This window comes from Cavia porcellus, unplaced genomic scaffold, assembly GCF_034190915.1.
Source record: "Cavia porcellus strain 051 isolate PalLab524CR breed Dunkin Hartley unplaced genomic scaffold, mCavPor4.1 scaffold_16, whole genome shotgun sequence".
Classification (NCBI taxonomy): domain Eukaryota; kingdom Metazoa; phylum Chordata; class Mammalia; order Rodentia; family Caviidae; genus Cavia; species Cavia porcellus.
This window is the reverse complement of record NW_026947499.1, coordinates 46,043,791-46,063,951: the sequence shown is the minus strand read 5'-3', so window position 1 is coordinate 46,063,951 and position 20,161 is coordinate 46,043,791. Positions and strand designations below refer to the sequence as shown.

General features: G+C 41.9%; 1 protein-coding gene across 10 annotated transcripts in view; it reads right to left on the bottom strand.

The window, feature by feature from the left end:
- The window catches only part of Syt17 (synaptotagmin 17), a 79,145-nt gene that overhangs the window by 24,562 nt on the left and 34,422 nt on the right, over positions 1-20,161 (bottom strand). For 9 of the 10 annotated variants that reach the window (XM_003477783.5, XM_063226608.1, XM_063226611.1 and 6 more), the window contains 2 exons: positions 11,616-11,736; positions 9,741-9,896 (listed from right to left, as the gene is read on the bottom strand). In XM_003477783.5, coding sequence (XP_003477831.2) covers positions 9,741-9,896; positions 11,616-11,736 — 277 coding nt within the window. Of the gene's footprint in view, positions 1-9,718; positions 9,897-11,615; positions 11,737-20,161 lie in introns of all 10 variants that reach the window. The other variant, XM_063226606.1, reaches the window with a different exon arrangement.

Sequence of the window (20,161 nt, the reverse complement as noted above, 5' to 3'; positions counted from 1 at the left end):
CTAATGACAGAAAAAGAGCTCAACAGAGATGAGGCAGAGAAGGTTGGATGATAGGAACAGCTATTTTGGAGAAAACAAGACATCATAATAGCTAGTGCTTATTTAATATCATCTAGTTTTGAAGTTCAATCAAGCTTTTGTTCTTCTGTCTCCATCGGTCTTAACATGTTGTATCTTATTGGATTTTATTATATGTGATAATATAAACAAAAACTTTTATAGACAAGGAGATTATACGGAAACCATTCTTCATTTTCTGTTAGTTGATTCTAAATACCCTGTAATACTGTCATTCTCTTGAATGGTTTTACATTGTCTTGATATGTTTGATGCTATAGTATTCAAAGTTATACTCAAAGATTTCAAGGAAAGAGACACTATGGTAACTACTTTTATGTTAGGATATATGGTGGTGAAACACTATTTTGCTTAAATGGTTATGTTTTGACCTGTGCTGTTTTGTTGTTATGTCCTCTTTTATCTCAATCTCCTTTTATTATTTACTTTTTTATTTTTATCTTTGTAATTAAGGAAAAAATAAAAAATAGCAGGATATATTATAGTAACCCACTTTGATTTCCTATTAACTTGATTTGAAACCCTGTATTGTTCTCACCATCTTGTTTTGACTGATTTTCCTCTATTCTGTCTTGCTTGATACTACCAAGTTCAAGAGTATAGGCAAAAACTCTGAAGACAATAAGATTCATTATGATGCCCATTCTGGTTTGACTATTATCTTCTTCTGAAGTCCTGTAATGTCTCCAATATTTTGGTTTTATTGATTTTGTTCTTTACTGTTTTGTTCAATTTTATTATAACTGCTGATATAGGCAATTCTTTTTAAGACAGCAAGAGGCATTATGGTAACCAATGTAGATCACTTTGTATTTTGTTTTTACAGTATGTATTATGTCCATCCTTTTGATTTGACTGACTATTTTGTAATGTCACAGTTGTTTTTATTCTCTTCAAAAAAAGTAATAAGAACTGTGGGAGCAATAAAACCCTAATGTGTAATTGTCATTGTACAAAAGAGAGGAAAAGAAAGTGCTCTAAAGGATATAACTGCATGTATATTTAAGTGTATAAGATAGATAACCATATTACTGAGTTTTGTTGGATCATTGAACAGAACTGTTTGCAGTCTCAGTGTTTGAATGTCCACTTTGTATGCCTTGATTTTGTAACTTGAACAGCTATTTCTAAGATGACAATATGTAATCTGTTAGCTAGTGATTTCCTACTGTTTGTTTTTTCTGAGATTCTGTATAACTTGTACCATTTTTCTGTTTTTTTTCTTTTTCTCCTTAAATAAAATTTTAAAAAAAGTCTTTGATAATTCCATCATCTGAGCTCTCTCGTAGTTGGCACCTATCAATAATATTTTTTCCAAGAATCTGTTAGAGTTTTCCGGTCCCTCAAAAATTAGGTCATTACAGGCATTTTGAATATTAGGAGACTCAGAGTCTAAAGTCCCACTGAAAATGTTGAATTCTTCTAAGCAACTGGTAAGGTTAGGTTCAGACCACAGTCTACCTTGCTTTCTTTGTGTTGTTATGTGAATGTCGATTCAATTGTCAGTGCCAATATAGTGGTTTTCAGTTTGGTTTCTAATGGGACCCAGAGGGAACACCTCAGGACATGGGTGAGAATCTGTCCTGCAGGTCAAAACCTCTGTTACACCATTTGGGGTGATATCCACATGTGTACCTTAGAGAAAAACTCAGGAGATCACACATAGGTTTATGGGGGTCCATTCTTAAACTCCTCTCCTTTGTAACCGTTCCCACACTCTGGTCCCAGGGACACACTCACATAGTCTTCTGGCCAGATGGTGGGGGTGAAGGTGATTAGGTGCTGTAGTTGCTAGAGAAATAATCACAGGCAGCTGGGCTGAACTGTTAACTCCAAAGTGCCAGCGTTTCAACTAACACACTGTGACGATGAAAACAACAGACAGGATTTTTCAAGTGGCCACTGCTAGGCTGGATGGCTCCACATGCTGATTTGCCTTTAATTCCCATAATGAAAATTATTTGCTACATTTTCCACAAGACGAATCTGTGACTCAGCGAGGTGGAGTCACTTGCTCGAGGTCACATAGCCAGTTGGTGGTGAGGTCAAGATTCAAACCCAAGACTGAGTAATTCCAGATTTTGCTCTTCTTGGATAGGATCTATATACTGGCAAACCAGTAGCAGCAGCAGGTATCTCATATTTACTGAACACTGTGCACATGGTGTAATCTAAAGCTTAACGTATAAAGTGCTGAGCGTGGAAGCTCTTATCAGAGGAGGGGCTTGAGATTTAGAAAATAGGTAACACTGTCTATGTCACATACTTGCTAAGTGGCAAAGGTGACACCTGAGTCAAACTGTAGCCCACTCCAATCCACACCCTGCACAACCTAGAGCCCTGTTTCTGGGAGACAGAGTTAGAGGTGGTGTCCACTGAGCTGGGGAAGAAGGCAGGGGCCGCAGACAGCCAGGGTGGACAACAGCTTCAGGGAAATGTCTGTGCCCCTGAACAAGCCCAGAGCATCTCTTCATCTCAGAAGCACTGCGCTCCTCTCAGATTGGCTTTGTGTCTCTCCTCTCACAGATGCCTTCAGCCTACCCACTGTTCTGCTTCCTGAACCCCAACCCTCTCAATCACATCCATTGCTGCTCTTTGGGCCCAGGGTCTTTCTAGGCAAGAGGGCAGCAGCACTGCCCCTCGGAGCCCCCAGCTGTTCCTGTGGCACCTTCCCACCCATCTCATCGCCCCAGCAGATTCAAGTAACCAATTTGATGCTGCAGCTGCAGAAAACCAAGCAATTATGGAAAATAGAGCAGGTGCCTTGGAACAAACTCTTACAGTGGGGCCTGGGAGGCCTCCAAACAGACAGAAGGTGGGGGGTGAGGCAGAACAGCCTGGCCCAAGACTGGCCAACCCAGCCTGCGCAAGGGAGCCTCCTGAGAGCTTTGAAAAATACAGATGCCCCAGAAGCCAAACAAAAAAGGCAGAAGCTCTGGTCGTTTTAACTACTGTGGGCTAGAACCCAGGCATCAAGACAGTTTTTTTTTTAAGTCCTTGCTTTAGCCTGTTTTTCTTTGGGTGCTGTGACAGAATACCCCAGGCTGGGGAATTTAAGAGTACGCCTTTGCTTTGAGTTCTGGAGGGTGGAGTGTCTAAGAGCATGGTGCTGGCATCTGGTGAGGGCCTTCTTGCTACAAGACAGCATAGGGAAAGATCCCCTAGAGTCACACAGTAAGCATACAGTACTAGTTTACATCTCTGGTTCCTTTCTTATAAAGCCACTAATGCCATCACAGGGGCCGTAGCCTCATAGCTTCATCTAATTCCAATTCATATGCTAATATTATTAATATATGAATTTAGGAATTAAGTTTGCAACACATGAACATTTAGGGGATACATTTGAAAACTAGCAGTTTCCAAGCAATTCTAATACACAGACAGCTTTCGGGACTTGAATGTTAAGACAGGACAGGGACCTGTGCTGGAGAGTTTGACTCTTAAACACACATGGAAAGGTCATCACTCATCCTGATTCATTTCCTGGGTCTCGCAGGTGTTTGCTTCCCAAAGAGTGATCTGCAGACCTACAGTGTGAGCCTTCTCTGGGAACTGTTGGAAATGTAACCCTCCTCTCATCTCGTGGGTCAGAATCTACATTTTAACCAGTCCCTGAAGCTGCCTATGCATGGGAAAGTTTGAGGGGCCACATTTTCTAGTCCTCGCTAGAGACACCAAGGGTTGGCAGAGTGAGCTGTGTCTGACTTTGCCTGGTTTCCCTTCTCCAGTGCTCCGAATGCCAGTTACTCACAATGGATCCCTACCGAAGCCAATGCCCAGGTCAGTTTGGCAGCAGCTGCCCCCCTGAGCAGGGTAGATGGCTCGCAGGGTAAGGGTCTTCCATGCTGACCCAGGCAGCCTGCCCACTCCTACTCTTGAAGGATGAAATCAGCCTTTTCTGGAGCAGATGCCCTGCCTGACCTCTTGCCCATAGGATTCTTCTGCTGATTAATGCCTCCTGGCCCATTGGTTCTCAAGTAATATGTCACCTCCTTTCACACTGAGTTCAGGCCAGACACTCTGCACATACTCTGTCTTTTCTACACAATCCTTAGACCAATTCATGGTTCAACTGTTAGCTACTGTAGCACTTTATTTGTGACTCTCTGTCTCCTTACCAGAACTTATACCACCATGAGAACATCGGCTATGAATATCTTTTATTTTTCTTTTTGCAGTATGGGGATTTGAACTCAGGGCCTTCACACTGAACTACATCCCAGTTCATTGTAAAATTTTTATTTTGAGATAGGGTCTTGCAAAGTTGTTAAACTGCTCGAGATGGGCTCCAATTTGTCACTTTCCTCCCTCAGCCTCCCAGATTGCTGGGACTGTAGGCATGCAGTATCACACCCAGCCTGACTCCCTCTTGAACACATAGCATCTAGTCAAGGTACACAGTAGGATCTCAAAAAAAAACCAAGAACACTGTCACTCCTAGGGAACAACATCTGCCCAATTCCTGGTCGGGAAGACGAATCCCAATCCTGCTTCCCACAACAGGATCGTGCAGGCAGCAATTCCCCTACGTTCCCCCAGGTCCTGGGGATGTCCCCAAATCGAGTACCTTTTGACTAAGTTTGCCAGAGGAGCAAGAGTTCTGAGGCAGCTAGTGGAAACCAGGTACTTAGAGGAAACTAAGGGAGATGGTGGGCTGGAAGCAAATGAGAAATGAGATGACATCTGTTCCCCTCCCACCCAGAGGTTTCCCCCAAAATTTCATCTCACCAAAGATAGAGCCTCTCTGCTAACACTGGGAACCACAGGGATAGGAAGGTGACTGGCTTTCTTTCAGACAAGCCTCAGGGTGGTATCTGACTGCAAAAGCAATTATACCATTTGTCCTTCAAGTGACAATAACAGCTACTACTTAAGCACCTACTTGGAGCCAGTCGCTATTCTAAGCCTTTACCCGTATTAACTCATTTGGACTTTTACAACACCCCACTGAAATAAATACTATCTACCAATTTCACAGACGAAGAAGCTGAGGCCAAGAGAAGGCAAGCAAAGTGCCAACATCACAGACCAAGTAAGTAGCAAACGTGAACCTGAGCCCCGGATCAGCCCCTGACCATTCGCTCCACAGGCTGGCAGCAGCGTGAAGGAGCCGCGCCTCTTCTCAGGGAGGAGGACAACCTCCAGTGTCCTGTGTCAGCATCCAGGGATTGCTTTGCCTTTTTTCAGTTCTGGGCTGCTCATGTCACATTTCTTTGTTTTCCTTTTTCTTTAATAGTAGTAAAACTCACATGAAATGTATCACTTTAACTACTTCTAGGTGTACAATTTAGTGGTGCTAAGTATCTTCAGGTTATTATGCAACCACCACCACCACCGACCTCCAGAACTTTTTGTATCTTCTCAAACTGAAACTGTGCCCATGACACAGAAAGTCCCTATCTCCCTCTTCTCAGCCCGAGGAGCTCCACTCTGCTATGACTGTAACACCTCTAGGCATCTCATGCAAATGGGCACCTCATATGAATGGAATCATTCAACGTTTATCCTTTCTGACTGGCTCTTTCCACTTTGCACATCATCAGGGTTCATCCATGTTGTAGAAGGTGTCAGAATCTCCTTCCTTATTAAGGCTGATTATCATTTCTTTCTATGTGGATACACCAGATTCATTTCTGTTTCTATTGATCCATTGCTGGATGCTTGGTTTCTGTATTTTAGCTATGGTGAATAATGCTACTATGAACACCAGTTAATGAACATGAGTCTCTGCTTTTAGTTACTTTCTGGTAGATATCTAGAAATGGAGTTGCTTGATTATATAGCAATTCTATTTCTAATCTTTGAAGAACTGTCATTGAGTTGTCCGTTCTCCCTCCTTCCTTCCTCCCTCCCTCCTTTCTTCATTCCTTCTCTCTCCATCTCTCCTTCCTTCCCTGTATTTTTGTTTTCACTTCCAGTAATAGCCAAGCACTTCAGTGGTCCACCCTACTTTACTTTCAGTAAACTTTTGCATTTCCCAGAAGGCCTCTGGACTATAAGTGACCATCTCAAAAACTAAAAAGCAATTTTTCTGTCTTTTCTTTTTTGGACTTTAGCTACAGAAGTCACCTGACTGGAAACTGAAGAAGAGCCCTCTTCCTCCAGAGAAAAGGAACTGTGCAGAAAGGCTGGCCCAGCAGCTAATTACAGGCTTTTACCGGGGATTCTTGCAAAAGCTTAAATTGCAGATCAACCTGACTTTTGTTAGGAAGTGTTTGGAAACACAAGAATGGGCTAGGTTTCAGATCCTCCGCCTAGAGGTGACAGCTATTTCCCTCCTCTGACAAGTAAAACAAGAAGAACCCTGTGGATCTGCATTCAGGAGAATTGCAGCTTTGCCTAGATTTGCAGCTCAGCCTCATTTCCTTCACTATTCAGTCTTAAGTTAAATGCCAGTCAGCTGGTATTTAACTTAAAAAGTGATGGTTCTGAACCCTGACTGAGCATTAGAAATACCTGGTGTACTTTAAAGGCATGTTTAAAGGTGTATTTACATCAGTCTTCCACCCTTATCTGCAGGGATTCATCCAAAGACACTGGTGGATGCTGGAAATTGAGAATAATGCCAACCCTCTGTATGTTTTTTCCTATGCACATACATATGATAAGGCTCATTTTATAAATCAGGCATAGTAAGAGCTTAGCATCAATAACCAATAATAAAATAGAACAGTTATAACAATGTATTAGTAAAAGTTACATGAATGTGCTCTGCTTATTTCTGGAATTTTTTATTTAATATGTTTAACATGACCACATTATATTTTTACTAAATTATGTATTTGAAACACTTTTCTCCATTTAATCACCTATTAATGATTAATATACTGATGGATATACTGGATTTTACTTAACGAGTCTCCTGTTGCTGAGCATATGAATGAATAGATTTTAGTTTTCCATATTATAAAACAACACTACTTTATTCATCTTTGTACCTAAATCTTTATTTCCATATGGCAAAACCCCTAGTATTTGTATTAAGGGGCAAGAATGATAGAAATTTGTGAAACTTTTGACCTCTGTTATCAAATATTGCTCTAATATATGTATTCCTGATACATATTTGGGAGTTGAAGGTCTCTTTAGGATATTTGGGTAAAGGGAAATAACACTTAGAATAGAATAGTTCCCTTTTTATATTAGTTTGATCCAGATTTATTCTTCTCTTTTTGTCATGGCAAATTTAATTCACTAAGTATAGCCAGAAACTTACTCCCACAAGGGACCATCTCTGTTTTTATCACAGTACACCAGGCAACAGTATTGAAGAGTTATTAAAAATAAAGAGTGCAATCCACTTGTCTTATTGGCCTGGCGGGATGGAACACATTCACTGTTAATTAAACAACAGTGAGACTCAGCATGATATCCCTGGAACAGTTAGGTCAGGGATAATGTCTGCCTGGTTCTCTGTGCTGTTGCTAAGACTTGGAAACCACATCTGGCCCAGAGAAGGTGTTTAATACACACTTGCTCAATTCATGAATGACTCTGTGAAAGGCCTCGCTCTCTGTCTGTGGATAATGTTCGGGCACCCCAGCAATGGTGTGAACGATGCATGCAGGCATGTTAAGGTGGTGCCTTCCGGGAGAAGAAACTGGAATGATGAACAAGGGAGCAAAATTTCTATTCAATAACAGCTGTGAGACTGCTCACTCTGAGCCAAGATGAGTGCTCAGCACTGCGTGTGGTGCTCTCACTGAGCCCACAATCATTTTGTTACTCTCACATCACACTGAGAAAATCTAACACACAGATCTTGCCCAAGGCCACCAAGGTGGGCAGGTGGCAAAGCCAGCCCATGCACTTCACCCCTCTTCTGATCCTCTGGCCTTATGCACCTTTCTGTTGCGTCACTCATTACAGCAAGTGTGCACTCCTTTTGTCATAGAATTCTGGGTAAAGTATGGAAGTGTCAGAACTTTCCATCGGGGCTCTCAATGCCCTCCAAGGTCACCTCCTTGTCCAACCATACCACAGGAAGTCCTTTATTCCAGGGAGACTTGGGAATAAGTGTTTTGTGTTTAATCTATTTTGGTTTGGTCATATTCTCACTATCTGCCTTTCAAGGATTTGACAGAAGTCCTTGTCTTCTGTCTGGGCTTGACTCTAAAGAGAGCTCATCCCTCGTCTGCCTGTAACTCCATCTGAGCAGCACTTGTAGCAGACTGCGTCAGTGCGAGCTTCACATCTGCACAGGGTGGGCATTCCTTGATGGGATACAGACTCTCTGGGTAACAGGCCCTGAGACAGTCCAGGACCATTCTGCCTTGGAGAGTCTCCGATGGGGGACATGAGCAAACATGGTGTAGGAAACAAGGAGTTCTTGCAGAGAAGCCTTATGTGCAAGGGTTTTCAGCACGTGGGAGATCTGGGGTCTCTAAACATAGGAGTTTGCAGTTGAACTTCATAAGAGTAATGTTGAATCCCTAATGCCTATGCTCCCTGATGCTTGAGGAAATGGAGGCCCTTGACCATGGAATTGGCAAGACCAGAACTTGGCTCTCTTAGCTTGAGACACTGAGTGGGCTGCTGGGTTTCAAGTCTCAGGCCCTACCCCTGAAACTGGAGGATGTTGACATACTTGACGGGGTTGGTTATGGTGAATCTTAGCAATGAGATGGGGAAGTTCTCACTGTGATCAGCACACGGGCAATAAGAGCCATTACTTCTACTAACTGTCACCCCACTGTGCACAGTTTCTAGGGTGGCTCCCCCTGATTCCCATTCCTCACCATTTACACCCTGAAAAAACCTCTTCCTCCTGAGTGTGGTGGAACTAATGAGCTGCTCTAAAGCATCAGACAGGGCAAAAATGATTCTTTCTTGCCCTGTCTTACTCCCTCACTTGATCACTGTGATGGGATCCATCTCCCATGCTACAAGTTGCCCTACGGAAGCCCACATAGACAAGGAGGTCCCTGAAAGAAAGAAACCAGAAAGAAACTGGGCCTCCCATCCCACCATCAGCAAAGCGCTGGATTTTAGACAGCTGTGTGAGAGGATCTGAAAACAGATCTTCCCTGGCTGGGCCTGCAGATATGAGTACAGCCTTGTCTGAGAAACTCAGCCAGAACTAGGTAAGCTAGGCCTGCATCCTGAGCTACAGGGACTGTGAGAATAAACGTTTGCTGATTTTACAGTGATTTACTATGCAATAATAGAACTAACACACTGGAAACAATAGAATAAATTACATTCTGGAAAAATAAACAAAATTGTATCAGATAATGGTACTTATACTTCTGCTTAAGCAACTTGCATCATCATCATCATCTTTGTCATCTAAGCTAATATAAAATGAGTCCTTATTATGTCCCAGGGATTTACATATTTGAAAGTCATTTAACTCTTCACACAAACCTTTTATTGTGGAAATTTTACGAATGAGGAAACTTAGGCTCAGAGGCATTAACTAAATTGCCACAGGTATCAGTTATCATGTGGTAGGTCCAGGAAATATAGTACTAGAACTGGATTGTTCTATGGATTGATGAGTCTTGTAAAAAATCATAGGCAGTAAGTGAACTGGATCCCAGTAGCTAAATATCAGATACTAAGTTTTTAAACATAACTCTTTCAGATGGCTTCTATCTCTAGGACAGCAAATTGAAATACCTTACTTGGGGCTCACCAGGGTTTAGGATGCTACCAACCTGTAAACACCAGGCTGGCATTTTCCAGTTCTTCCTGGGGAACTTTGAAGCTGAAAGATTCATTGTAGAAAGGGTCAATTGTGCCTCTTAAGAAGGATGTCTTCTTGGTTTTCACAAGCTTGAGACCATGCACCAACTGGATTTTCACAAATGGGTCTGAGAACAGAACACAGCACCACAGAATATTGGAGCTCATGACACATCAACCTGATCCACCCATACATCCTTTCATTCATACATTAATTAATCATCCATACATCTGTCCATTCATCCATCCAACTTCATATCTATCTCTCAGTCTATCCATTCATTTATTCATCTAGACATCCAGCTATCTACCTTCCCATTCACCCATCAGGTCATCCTTATCATCATTTCATTATCCTTTTATTTATTCATTCTGCCATCCACCCATCCAAGTTCCCTTCTATTGACAGCCCAACCATCCATCCATCCTTCCACCTATTTTACCATCTACCTATTTACTGATAACCTATTCATTCATTGATCCTCCCATTTATCAGTTCAGGTATGTTCCTTTTGTCTCATTTATTTATTTCTCCATCTATCCATTATTTTATTACCTATACATCATTTTCCTAGCTACCTCTCTTCTTCCAGTTATCTAATATTTTTCCAACTTTTCCCATGTTTTGGGTACAAAGTTTATTTTGTAAATGAGAAAACCAATGAATCAAGATGAAAAATGACTTGCTTAAGATCTGGCTGGTGGAGGCAGTACCAGACTCAGAGCCTTTCTGTCTGTAGAAACCTGCTATCATGAAAGTGAACCCATGATCCATATATAGGAAAGCAGAGATGGGTGAATTGTAATCATCATCTTTATATTTTTTATAGTTACGTACATTATGTGACTTAATATTTGTTTAAGCAATTCAGTGAGAAAAATATAGTTTTTATGTCAATTTTTAAGATGCAGAAATTGAGGTATATAGTAACTTCCTTAAGGCCACATCATTTGCAAATAGTAAAGTGAATCAAACTGAGATTTGGCTTCAGGCAGTTTGGCTCCAGAAGTCTTAGTCATTTTATCTATAGACTCTCCCAATGTGATGACTTTGATGTGATGACTCTCCAATCTTTATACCATTTTTTTTTTGCCATTGGAATCTTTGAGTCTTCTGTTTTATAATATGGCTTATGAGCATACAAGGCACCTTCTAGATTCAGCTGTCACCTGATTGCAAATGTAATTTTCTTTGGCTATTTCCCTTAGAGAAGACAGTGTTTCCCTCACTGAGTCGAAGGATCCCAAAGACCATGGTTAAATAATATCCTTGTGCTGTTGTGGGAGAAGCTACATATAGACAATATGGAATCTGGCTCCATTTCATTACAAGTGATATTTGAAGTGGTTTGCTATAAAGTGGTAGACACTGAACAACAGTCTTTCAGTGCTAGGATTTATAAAGATTTGTGGTGTTTGCACAATGAGCTGGGAAAATCCCTCAGGCTATGTTCACCAAGGCTGTTGATTAGAAAGAGCAGTTGTTAAGTGTCTACGAATTTATAGAAAACCACCACTGCCTGCAGCACGGTGTCTCTACTCTAGGCATAGCGTTTGGAAAGGCAAGTCGCTTCCTTGAGGCTTCAAGTGTTCAAAGAAGATCTAGATTTCAAGTGATTGTACCTGGTCACAGTCAACTTTCTGACTCATAGACGACATCCTGTGCCTGCTGCATCCTAAGAGATAAGTGTGATCATTTATTTTCCTCACTGAACAAGGGCCCTACTCTGAATGCTCTCCACCCTCACAGAGCCTTATCAGTAATATCCAGAGTACAGAAAAGCTGGATTCCCCAAAAACATTGATGCCCCCTTAAAGAATTGGGGGAGGAAGGGGTCACACTGTACCTGAGCCTTGGCTCACATCTGTCTGCAGAAGTTGCTTGGCTCGAATGATGTCAACGTTCAGCCTCCCAGCACTTGGGAGGTAATTCAGTGACAGAAGCAGCTCCCCAAGCTCCACCTCATTCTGCAGAGAAAGAAAATGATCAGAAATATGCTTCCTTTTTCTATTTCTTTTTGCACCCACTGTGCAGGGAATTTCACTCCAGCATCTCACAATGAGTTGCTGTAGGTGGATCAGTTGACATTGGGTGCTTCTTTCTTTGACTTCTTTTAGCTTCTGCCTCCAATTATTTTCTTCAGTCCATCTCAGAAAGTTTTTTCCTGTTCTCAAAATGCTTAGCAGAAGCAGCAGCCGCAACAATAACAGCAAAAGAATTGATAATTTAAAAATATAATATGCCATCTACTATGCTAAGCCCTTTACATGCAGTAAGTAATTGAATCTTCATGGTGAGTCCAGGAGGTACAGTATTCATATTAATCTTATTTAATAGATGAGGAAACCGAGGTTAGAAGGGCTCAAATAATAGGTTCAAGGTCAAATGACTAGAAAGTGGGATAGCTGGCCTTTGGACCCAGGGAAGCTGACTCCAGATACTCTAACCACTGTATTACTCTGATTTCCCCAAGGATACCTGAAGGCAGGTCCTGGGAGGCAAGACACCTTGCAGAGAAGCTACTGAGTGAGAAGCTGTTCTTAACCTGTGGCCCACAGAAGAGCCCACACTTCTTGTTTCACCATGGCAACATTCAGCATGTGGCCTCTTGCTGAACAGTACCCATACTCTCAATGTCAGTGCTATCATACTTGTGGAAAATCCACATAAGCATCTAAGCATGACTCCATACTGCCAAAATGGCTACAAAACAGGAGCTTTTCCTTTTGAAAAAAAATGTAGAAAATTTCAGCCACTTCAAATTAATAGGCTAAGGCCAGGAATTTAGTTCAGCAGCACAAGTACCTGCCTGGCAAGTGTGAGTTCATGAGTTTGATCCCTAGTACCAAAAAAAAAAAAAAAAGTTAATAGTCTAACATAACTGACATACATATCCTCATCATCCAGTTGTAATAATGAGCAATGCACTTTGCTAAACATATTTTACCTATTCTCCTATAGAAAAGTTTTGCTAAACATTACAAGTCCCAGACATGATGTCCTTTTATTTATATATCCTTCAGAATATATCTCTAAGTGAAATAGATATTAAAACAAACATCCCTAACATAGAAAACTTTCAGTCATCTTAGAACACAGAAAAGTATAAGGAACCTCCAAAAACCTCCCATCACTCACTCAGCTTCAAAAATTATTGTATTGTCCAATTCAATTCACCTATCCCTTCTTTCAGCTTCATATATTGTTCTGTAGTAATTTCTAGACATCACATTATGCCATTTACAGCATTTTAGTACTTCTAAAGGATAAGAGTCAACCACTCCCACCCACCACCCATCCATCCTCCATCCTCTTACCTACCTATTCATACACCCACTCATCCATCCCACCCATCCATTCATCTATTCATCCACAAATCCCATCCATTCACCACTTAATCCTCTCCATCCTTTTGGTGGCAGTCATTTAGCAAACTAAGGTCAAGTGGTAGCTCTACAACAGTGCTTGGCAAATCACATTTACTCAATAAACATCTGGATAGGAACAAACCAGAAGATTCTTGTACAGAGAAAGTCGGACCCCACACAAACAAGAAACAACCTGGCATATTAACTCAAGGTTGGAAATTGGCTGCCTGTGGGTGTGTTGTTTGGCCCACAGCATGTTTAAACAGATAATTACTTGTGAATTGTTATGTAACTCAAGAATTAGGATATTTTACAGTTTTTTTTTTTTAAAAATCTGTATTTCTGGTATTGTATGAAAAACAAGAAGGTCTGATAATACTAGGCTTATGTTCTCCCTAGAAAGTGACAGGTTTCTTTGCTTGGCCAAACTTTATTCAGGCTCCTGAAATTTCTCCTCAGCCCATTTTTTTTTGCACTGCCTTGCAAAACCGATTGTTAGTTAAAAAAAAAAAAAAAAAAACACTGCTAAGTTCATTTAACAGGAACTCCTTACCTTTCATACCTGATCAGCCTCTTTATCTGAAATCTGATGATGTCTGATCACCCTGGACTTGAACCCAATGTCACTTTCCCACCATAAAAATCCCATCACCATGGTGCCTCTAACTACCATGATGGTCCTGAATCAAGTCTGCCTAACTGTGCTTCAAAGGTGTCACTGGATATTTTTTCTTTATCATCATGCAATACTCAGTAGATAAGACCTGCCCCTTCATATTACCATGCCCCATCTGCTCATCTTCACCCCTTTGGGTGACCAGCAACCCTGATTTGGGCATATGATTTCCAAGACAGGAATTGTCAACTCAGTGTCCTAAGCAAATAAAACAAGTTTAGATCCCTTTAACAGTTGCTAGAGACTTCCTGCTGGTTCTCAGGGACCTAGAAGAGACAGCATCCTTACATATGAACTGGAAGTCATATTTATCTTCAGGCACATAAGGCTGGGAATTCTGCAGGAGCCCAGGCTGTGGAGAAGCCATTTGTATTCTCCTAGACTTTGTTCCTCCTAGGTCACAAATCAGAGTGACACCTCCTTCCTTTGAAAGTCCACCAGCTTCTCTCATGATGCAGCTATACATGGTGGAAGGTAGGGGATGGATTGTAATGCAGTCAAAGTATATAAACAAGATACAAACATGGAACCTAAAAATCTAATGTCAGGGAAGGTAATTTATTTAGTGATGGTCCAACTGAGAAAGAGTTTGGCAAGGAGTTAGCTTACCTATATGGACCAGCATATAGCTTACATATATAAACCAGTACATGAGATGCTTCTGGGTCAACTGGGAGGGATTTTGCACCCAGGAGACACCAGGCAAAGTCTGAAGACATTGTGAGTCATCACAACAGTCGTGGGGGTGCTAAAGACATCTACTACTGGATAGAGGCCAGGGAAACTGCTCCACCTCCTACCAGCCATAGGACAGCCCTACAACAGTTATTCAGCTCAAAGAGACAAGAGACTGAAGAACAACAGATGGTTACTGGGCCGGAAAAGGAAAGGGATTAGAGGTGTTTTTTGTTGTTGTTTTGTTTTTTGTGGTACTAGGGACTGAACTAAGGGCCTTCGCAATAAACTACATGCCCAGTGCTTTTTATTTTTATTTTGGACAAGGTCTTGTAAGTTGCTCAGGCTAGGTCTGAACTTGCAAAGAGTGCTGATATTCCAGGCATACATCACCATACCCTGCTCTAAATGTTTTTTTTTTTTAATAACAAAGTCAGTTGTCCTTTGACCCCACTAGTTCTAGGTGCAGAAATGTACCCACACACTTACATGAAGATGTACACAGCATATGCTGAATAGCGTATCTTAGTCTGTTAATTTACACAGGCCTACTATGTGCCTGTGAAAGGGATACATCTGTGCATGGAACACAGTTCCTGGCCTTATAGAATAAAGGCTCCAATGGAGAAGATAGGTAACATACTGAATAAAAATATACATCAACGAGGCGATTCTGGATAATGTTGATCAATTACTGGGAAGAAAAATAGCACATTGAGAGAGATGAAGGGCCTTTCACGGGTGATGGGAAATACTATAACTTAAGTGGTGGTAGTAGAGGTCACAGATGACTCCTTTAAAATGTCTGAATTTATGACATGTAAATTCTACCTCATACAGTTGGTTAAATATGGAAGATTTGAAACAAGAAAATACAGCAAAATACTGGGAGCTTATCAGATCTGAGCAATGAGTACTTGAGTGTTTTATGATTTTGGGGGGGGGGAACAGAAAACAAATATTAAAACAGAAGGCAAGACAAATTGGGCAGGGCAGGATACTGATGAAGGATGGGTACACGTGGAAGCTGCCACTCCAGTCAGAGTGGGGGAGCTCAGGAGGAGAGCCACTGTGAGGGCCTCAGGCAGGAAGGACTGGGCTACACCAGGCAAAGGAACAGCAAGTGAAAAGTCTGATGGCAGAAGGAGGGAGAAACAGACCTGGCGTGCTTAAAGAACAGAGGGAAGGGAAGCATGGTTGCAGTGTTGCAAGAGCCACCCAGCCACACTCACAGGAACCATGAAGAAGACATGAGGCCACTTTCCAGGCCCTTGGCACCCAATGGTTGGTTACAACCACCTTCAAGAGTGAACAGAATATCCCTTTCTCTCCCCTAGAGCTACCAGCCAGACCTCAAGCAAGGGCGCTTCCCAGACTCACTGGCTCTCTGTTTGTTTCTCATCTCAAATAAACTAAAGCTCTTCTGTTTCTTCTTCCTTTTGTAGTATGCAGGTTTGCTGCTCTCTCTGCTTATTCTGTCTCCATCCCAGACATGCATGATGGCTTTTATGGTGGGTTTCTCCAGGCAAACATTCGCATTGATCCTTCTTTCTGCCTGATGACAGGAGTGATCAATTTTTAAGGCTGTTGTCTGGAGTCAGGGAAACAGTTGGTAGAAAATAAAGACAGGGCCAATTGGACAATATCAAAAAGCTTGTTGATTCACTTTCAAAATGCTCAATTAACAGTTACTGGATCCTCAGCACTAGAGACATCATGGCCATGAGCACGGTCCCAGGTACAATAAGGCCAATTTTCATTTTCTCTCTTCAACAATCTAGAAGCTCCCATTTCACAGATGAAAGAACCAGGATTCAAGAACAGGATTCAAATTCAGCCCATACATTAAACTGGATACTGTACTGCCAGTGATTAAAAGTGCAGTCATAAAATCCAAGCAGTCACAGTTGACTGAGCTAGAGCAGCAAAGATATAAAGCAAATCCAAATTCCAAGGGTTCCACATCCACCAGAATGGCTGTGATAAAACACAAATGAATTCACAAAACCAGAAAATAGATTGTTGGTGAAAGCATATAGAAATTAGAACTTTGTACTTGGAAAGTGGAAATAGAAAACTGTACAGTCACAGTGGCAGGTCCTTAAAAGGTTAGCCAGCAATTCCACATCTAGGCCTATATCTGAGAGAACAGAAAACATACACCTACACACGAACCTGTACACAAATGTTCACAGCAGCACGATTTACAATAGTCTGAAGGTGGAAACAGCCTGATGTCCATCACCAAATGGAAACACAGAACATGGTATATCTGCACGATAGCATGTTCTTTGGTCATAAAAAAGAATGGAGCATGGTACATGCTACCATGTACATGAACGTCAAAAACATATGAAGTGAGAGAAGCCAGACACAGCAGATCGCATAGTGCATGACTGCATCTATGAGATATCCAGAAGAGTAGGCTAGTATTGTCGGGGTCCCCGAGGAGAAGGGAATGCAGAGTGACTGCTTACTGGGTACAGGAGTCTCCTGTGGAAAAGTCTTGGAGTTATAAATGTCACAGAGGTGACATTTATACACTTCAGAGTGCACCAATACCACTCAATTGTAAAAAGACTTGTGCTCACCTTGGCAGCACATATACAAAACAGACAGCATTTATTTTATATGAATTTCTCCTCTTAAAAATCATAGGGTCTACGCATTAATGGGCCTTAAAAACAGAGCCAGGACTAACTGAACACAACCCATTCTTGGCAGGGGAGTGGTCAGCAAAGTCTTTGTGGAGAAGGAAGAATTTGAGCTAACCCTGGAAAAATCAGTGGGATTTCAGTGTACCTTAGTGCAGGGCAGTCCTACAGAGAAGGGCAGCTATGTAAATGGACAGAAGCAGGGAGTTTGCCTGCCACCCCAACCTCCCTCCCATGCTCTGGTCCCAAATTTCTCAGTTTCATAATAGAAAGTACCAAGAAACTGGGGGGGGGGCGGGTATTTTTTGCTCTTTGAGATGGTGTCTAGCTATGCAATTCAGGCTGGCCTCGAACTCCTGCCTCAGCCTCCTGAGTGTGTAACTTGTTATTAACATAGCCAAAGATGGTTAATAATTTAGGATGAGGTATGATCAAGAAATAGTGTGTGTAAATTTTAAGAAATTATTACAGTAAAAGACACATTGTTATGAATCCCTCACAAAACGCTCCCCTTCCTTTGAACACACTCATTCCGCTGTTCCTGCCACTTTCTGAAGCAGCTCTGGAAACTCTTTCGTGGCTGTCTTCAGTTGCACTGTCACAGCTGCCTCAAAATGTTTACTTTTTGCGGTCATTTTGAAAAGCTTGAAGTCGCTTTGTAAAGACCCTCATGACACAGGACCCTCAGAACTGCTTCGGAAAGGGGCAAGCATGATAGGTTAAATGTGTCGGAAGTGAGGGGGAATATTTTGAGAGAGATTAGTGGCAATGGGGGATTTTACTGTAATAATTTTTTTTCTTTTCTCTTTTTTGAGACAGGATTTCACTACCATAGTTCAGACTGGCTTTAAACTCACTTTGAAGCCCAGGCTGGCCTTGAACCCATGACAATCCACATGTCTCGCCCTCCTGAGTGCTGGGATTACAGGCATGCACTACCACATCCAATCCTACTGTAATAAAATTTTTTACATGTCAACAGTCATCATATTTTTCAATCACCCCTTGCAGATTTTAAAAATATATTAGGATCCTCCTGACAATGCCACTCTCACTCCCTGGCACTCCTAGTTTGTTGCTGCATTGATCAGAAGAAAAGATAACACTGGCCCCTCCTTAGAAGCAGGTGAGATCCTGCATCTCCACTTCAAATAAAAGGGAAAATGTCTTCTGGGGCAAGAATTTTGTATTTCAGAAATAACACTAAAAGAATCACCAAGAAATCAGAATGTAGCTGAGATTTACAGCTGAGAACTGTTAACATGTTGAATGACACAGGAAAGGATACGCCATACTTCTAAGGATGTGAGGGCTCAAGATCATTATTGCAAACCAGTCCTGGAGAAAATGGCACTATATGCCAGCCCTCTGCTTCAGGATGTGAAGCATGAAGGAACCGCAGCAGCCACTTGGGCATCATAAGCCTTCAACATGGGAGAATCAGTGGTTAGGGCCCCAGTTCCAGCCCCAAAACTAAAATAACCCCACATCCCTGCATCACCAACTATCTCAGGGCCCAAAACGTCCCTAGAAGATTCCTAGAGCCAGCATCCTCTTAAATTCTTTTCTTTAAAAATATCTAATGCTACATCTAAAAGCTGTAGGAAAAGGACTTTTTGAGAACAGACAGCAAGGCCATCTCATCCAGGAGTTCCCCAGTCTTTGGCCCCCCAAAATGATGCAGAATGGACAGTGATCTTTGCAGATGCCCATTAAGTATAAGCAGTTATGCTTCTATCAGCCTGGGACAATGTTGCCCTTTCCTCCCCTCACTACCTTCAGAGATATCTGCCAATGTCTAGGAGCAGTTTGGACTGGCACAACTTAGAAAGGGAGAATTGGCCCCAGCAGGTGGAGGCCAGGGATGCTGTTAAATATCCTGCCAAGCACAGGCCTACATTTCCTCCCCCGAAACCAAGATGATCTACCTCAAAATATCAATAGTGTCTCAGTTAGAAAACACTCAACAACCTTGAGTCTTGAGTTGATTTAAAGTTTTCTCCTGTACATGATTCTGGCTGAACAAATTGTTAGCAAAAGCCAGACTTCAAACTCTTCTCCAATAGTTATCAGAAAGATCCATTCACTGCCTCTACTGAGCTGGGCTTAAGTCTCCTCCAGCCCCAAAGATGCCAAAGCAACAGCTGCAAGCTATGTTCCAGAAAAATTTCCTTCCTTCTGCTTCATTAGGCCCTTTTTAATTCTCTTGATAGGTGGGTTTGGGCGTCTCAAGGATATGGATGCTTGTGGAGGTGGGGTGGGGTGGGATGGGATGGAGACAGAATCATCAGTCCTCTGAAGTTTCATCTGTCTTACTCAAATTTAATCCGAAAAGGTTGCAATATCAGAGCTGAAATAATGTAGGCTTATTCTAGGCTTATAAAAGAAAAACAAAACCAAGCCATTCTCTCATTTCTTTGTTTAAAATTCTCCAACACTTTTAGAATATAAATCTTTTGTCTTGGATCTAATCTACCACAGGAGTCGCTCATGTCTGTACTACTGCCACTTGGGACATTATCCTTTGCTATGAAGGGTTGTCCTGTGACTGATGACATCGCACAACTATGATGCCCCAAAATGTCTCTTGAAGGCAAAATCACCCAGTTAAAAGCTATCTGTCTACAAGGATTTGCAAGGATCTAAATGGGTTGAGAGACCTCATCCACAGGTTAACCATCCCTAGCATGGGGCTGAGCAGCTGCCACACTAAGATCCCAGTGAGGATGTCTGTGTGACATTCTGTCACCTGCCCTGTCCAACCTTGAAGCTGAGCTGAAGGAAGCAGCCGGGTGACCAGTGTCATGCTACCTTCTCCTTTTCTGAGGCAACGTCACAAATAAACAAGGCTCATTTCCCTTTTTATAAGAGCTTGATGAGCTTAATTTGGTGGAAGCATGTGGGGTGGGCTAGAGAGAACGAAAATAGACCATCTCTAAATTACTCAAACGAATCAAGAAGCCGCCCTGCAAGCCCCCAGCAACCGGCTTGTACAAAACCTGCTCAGTTCCACCCAGGC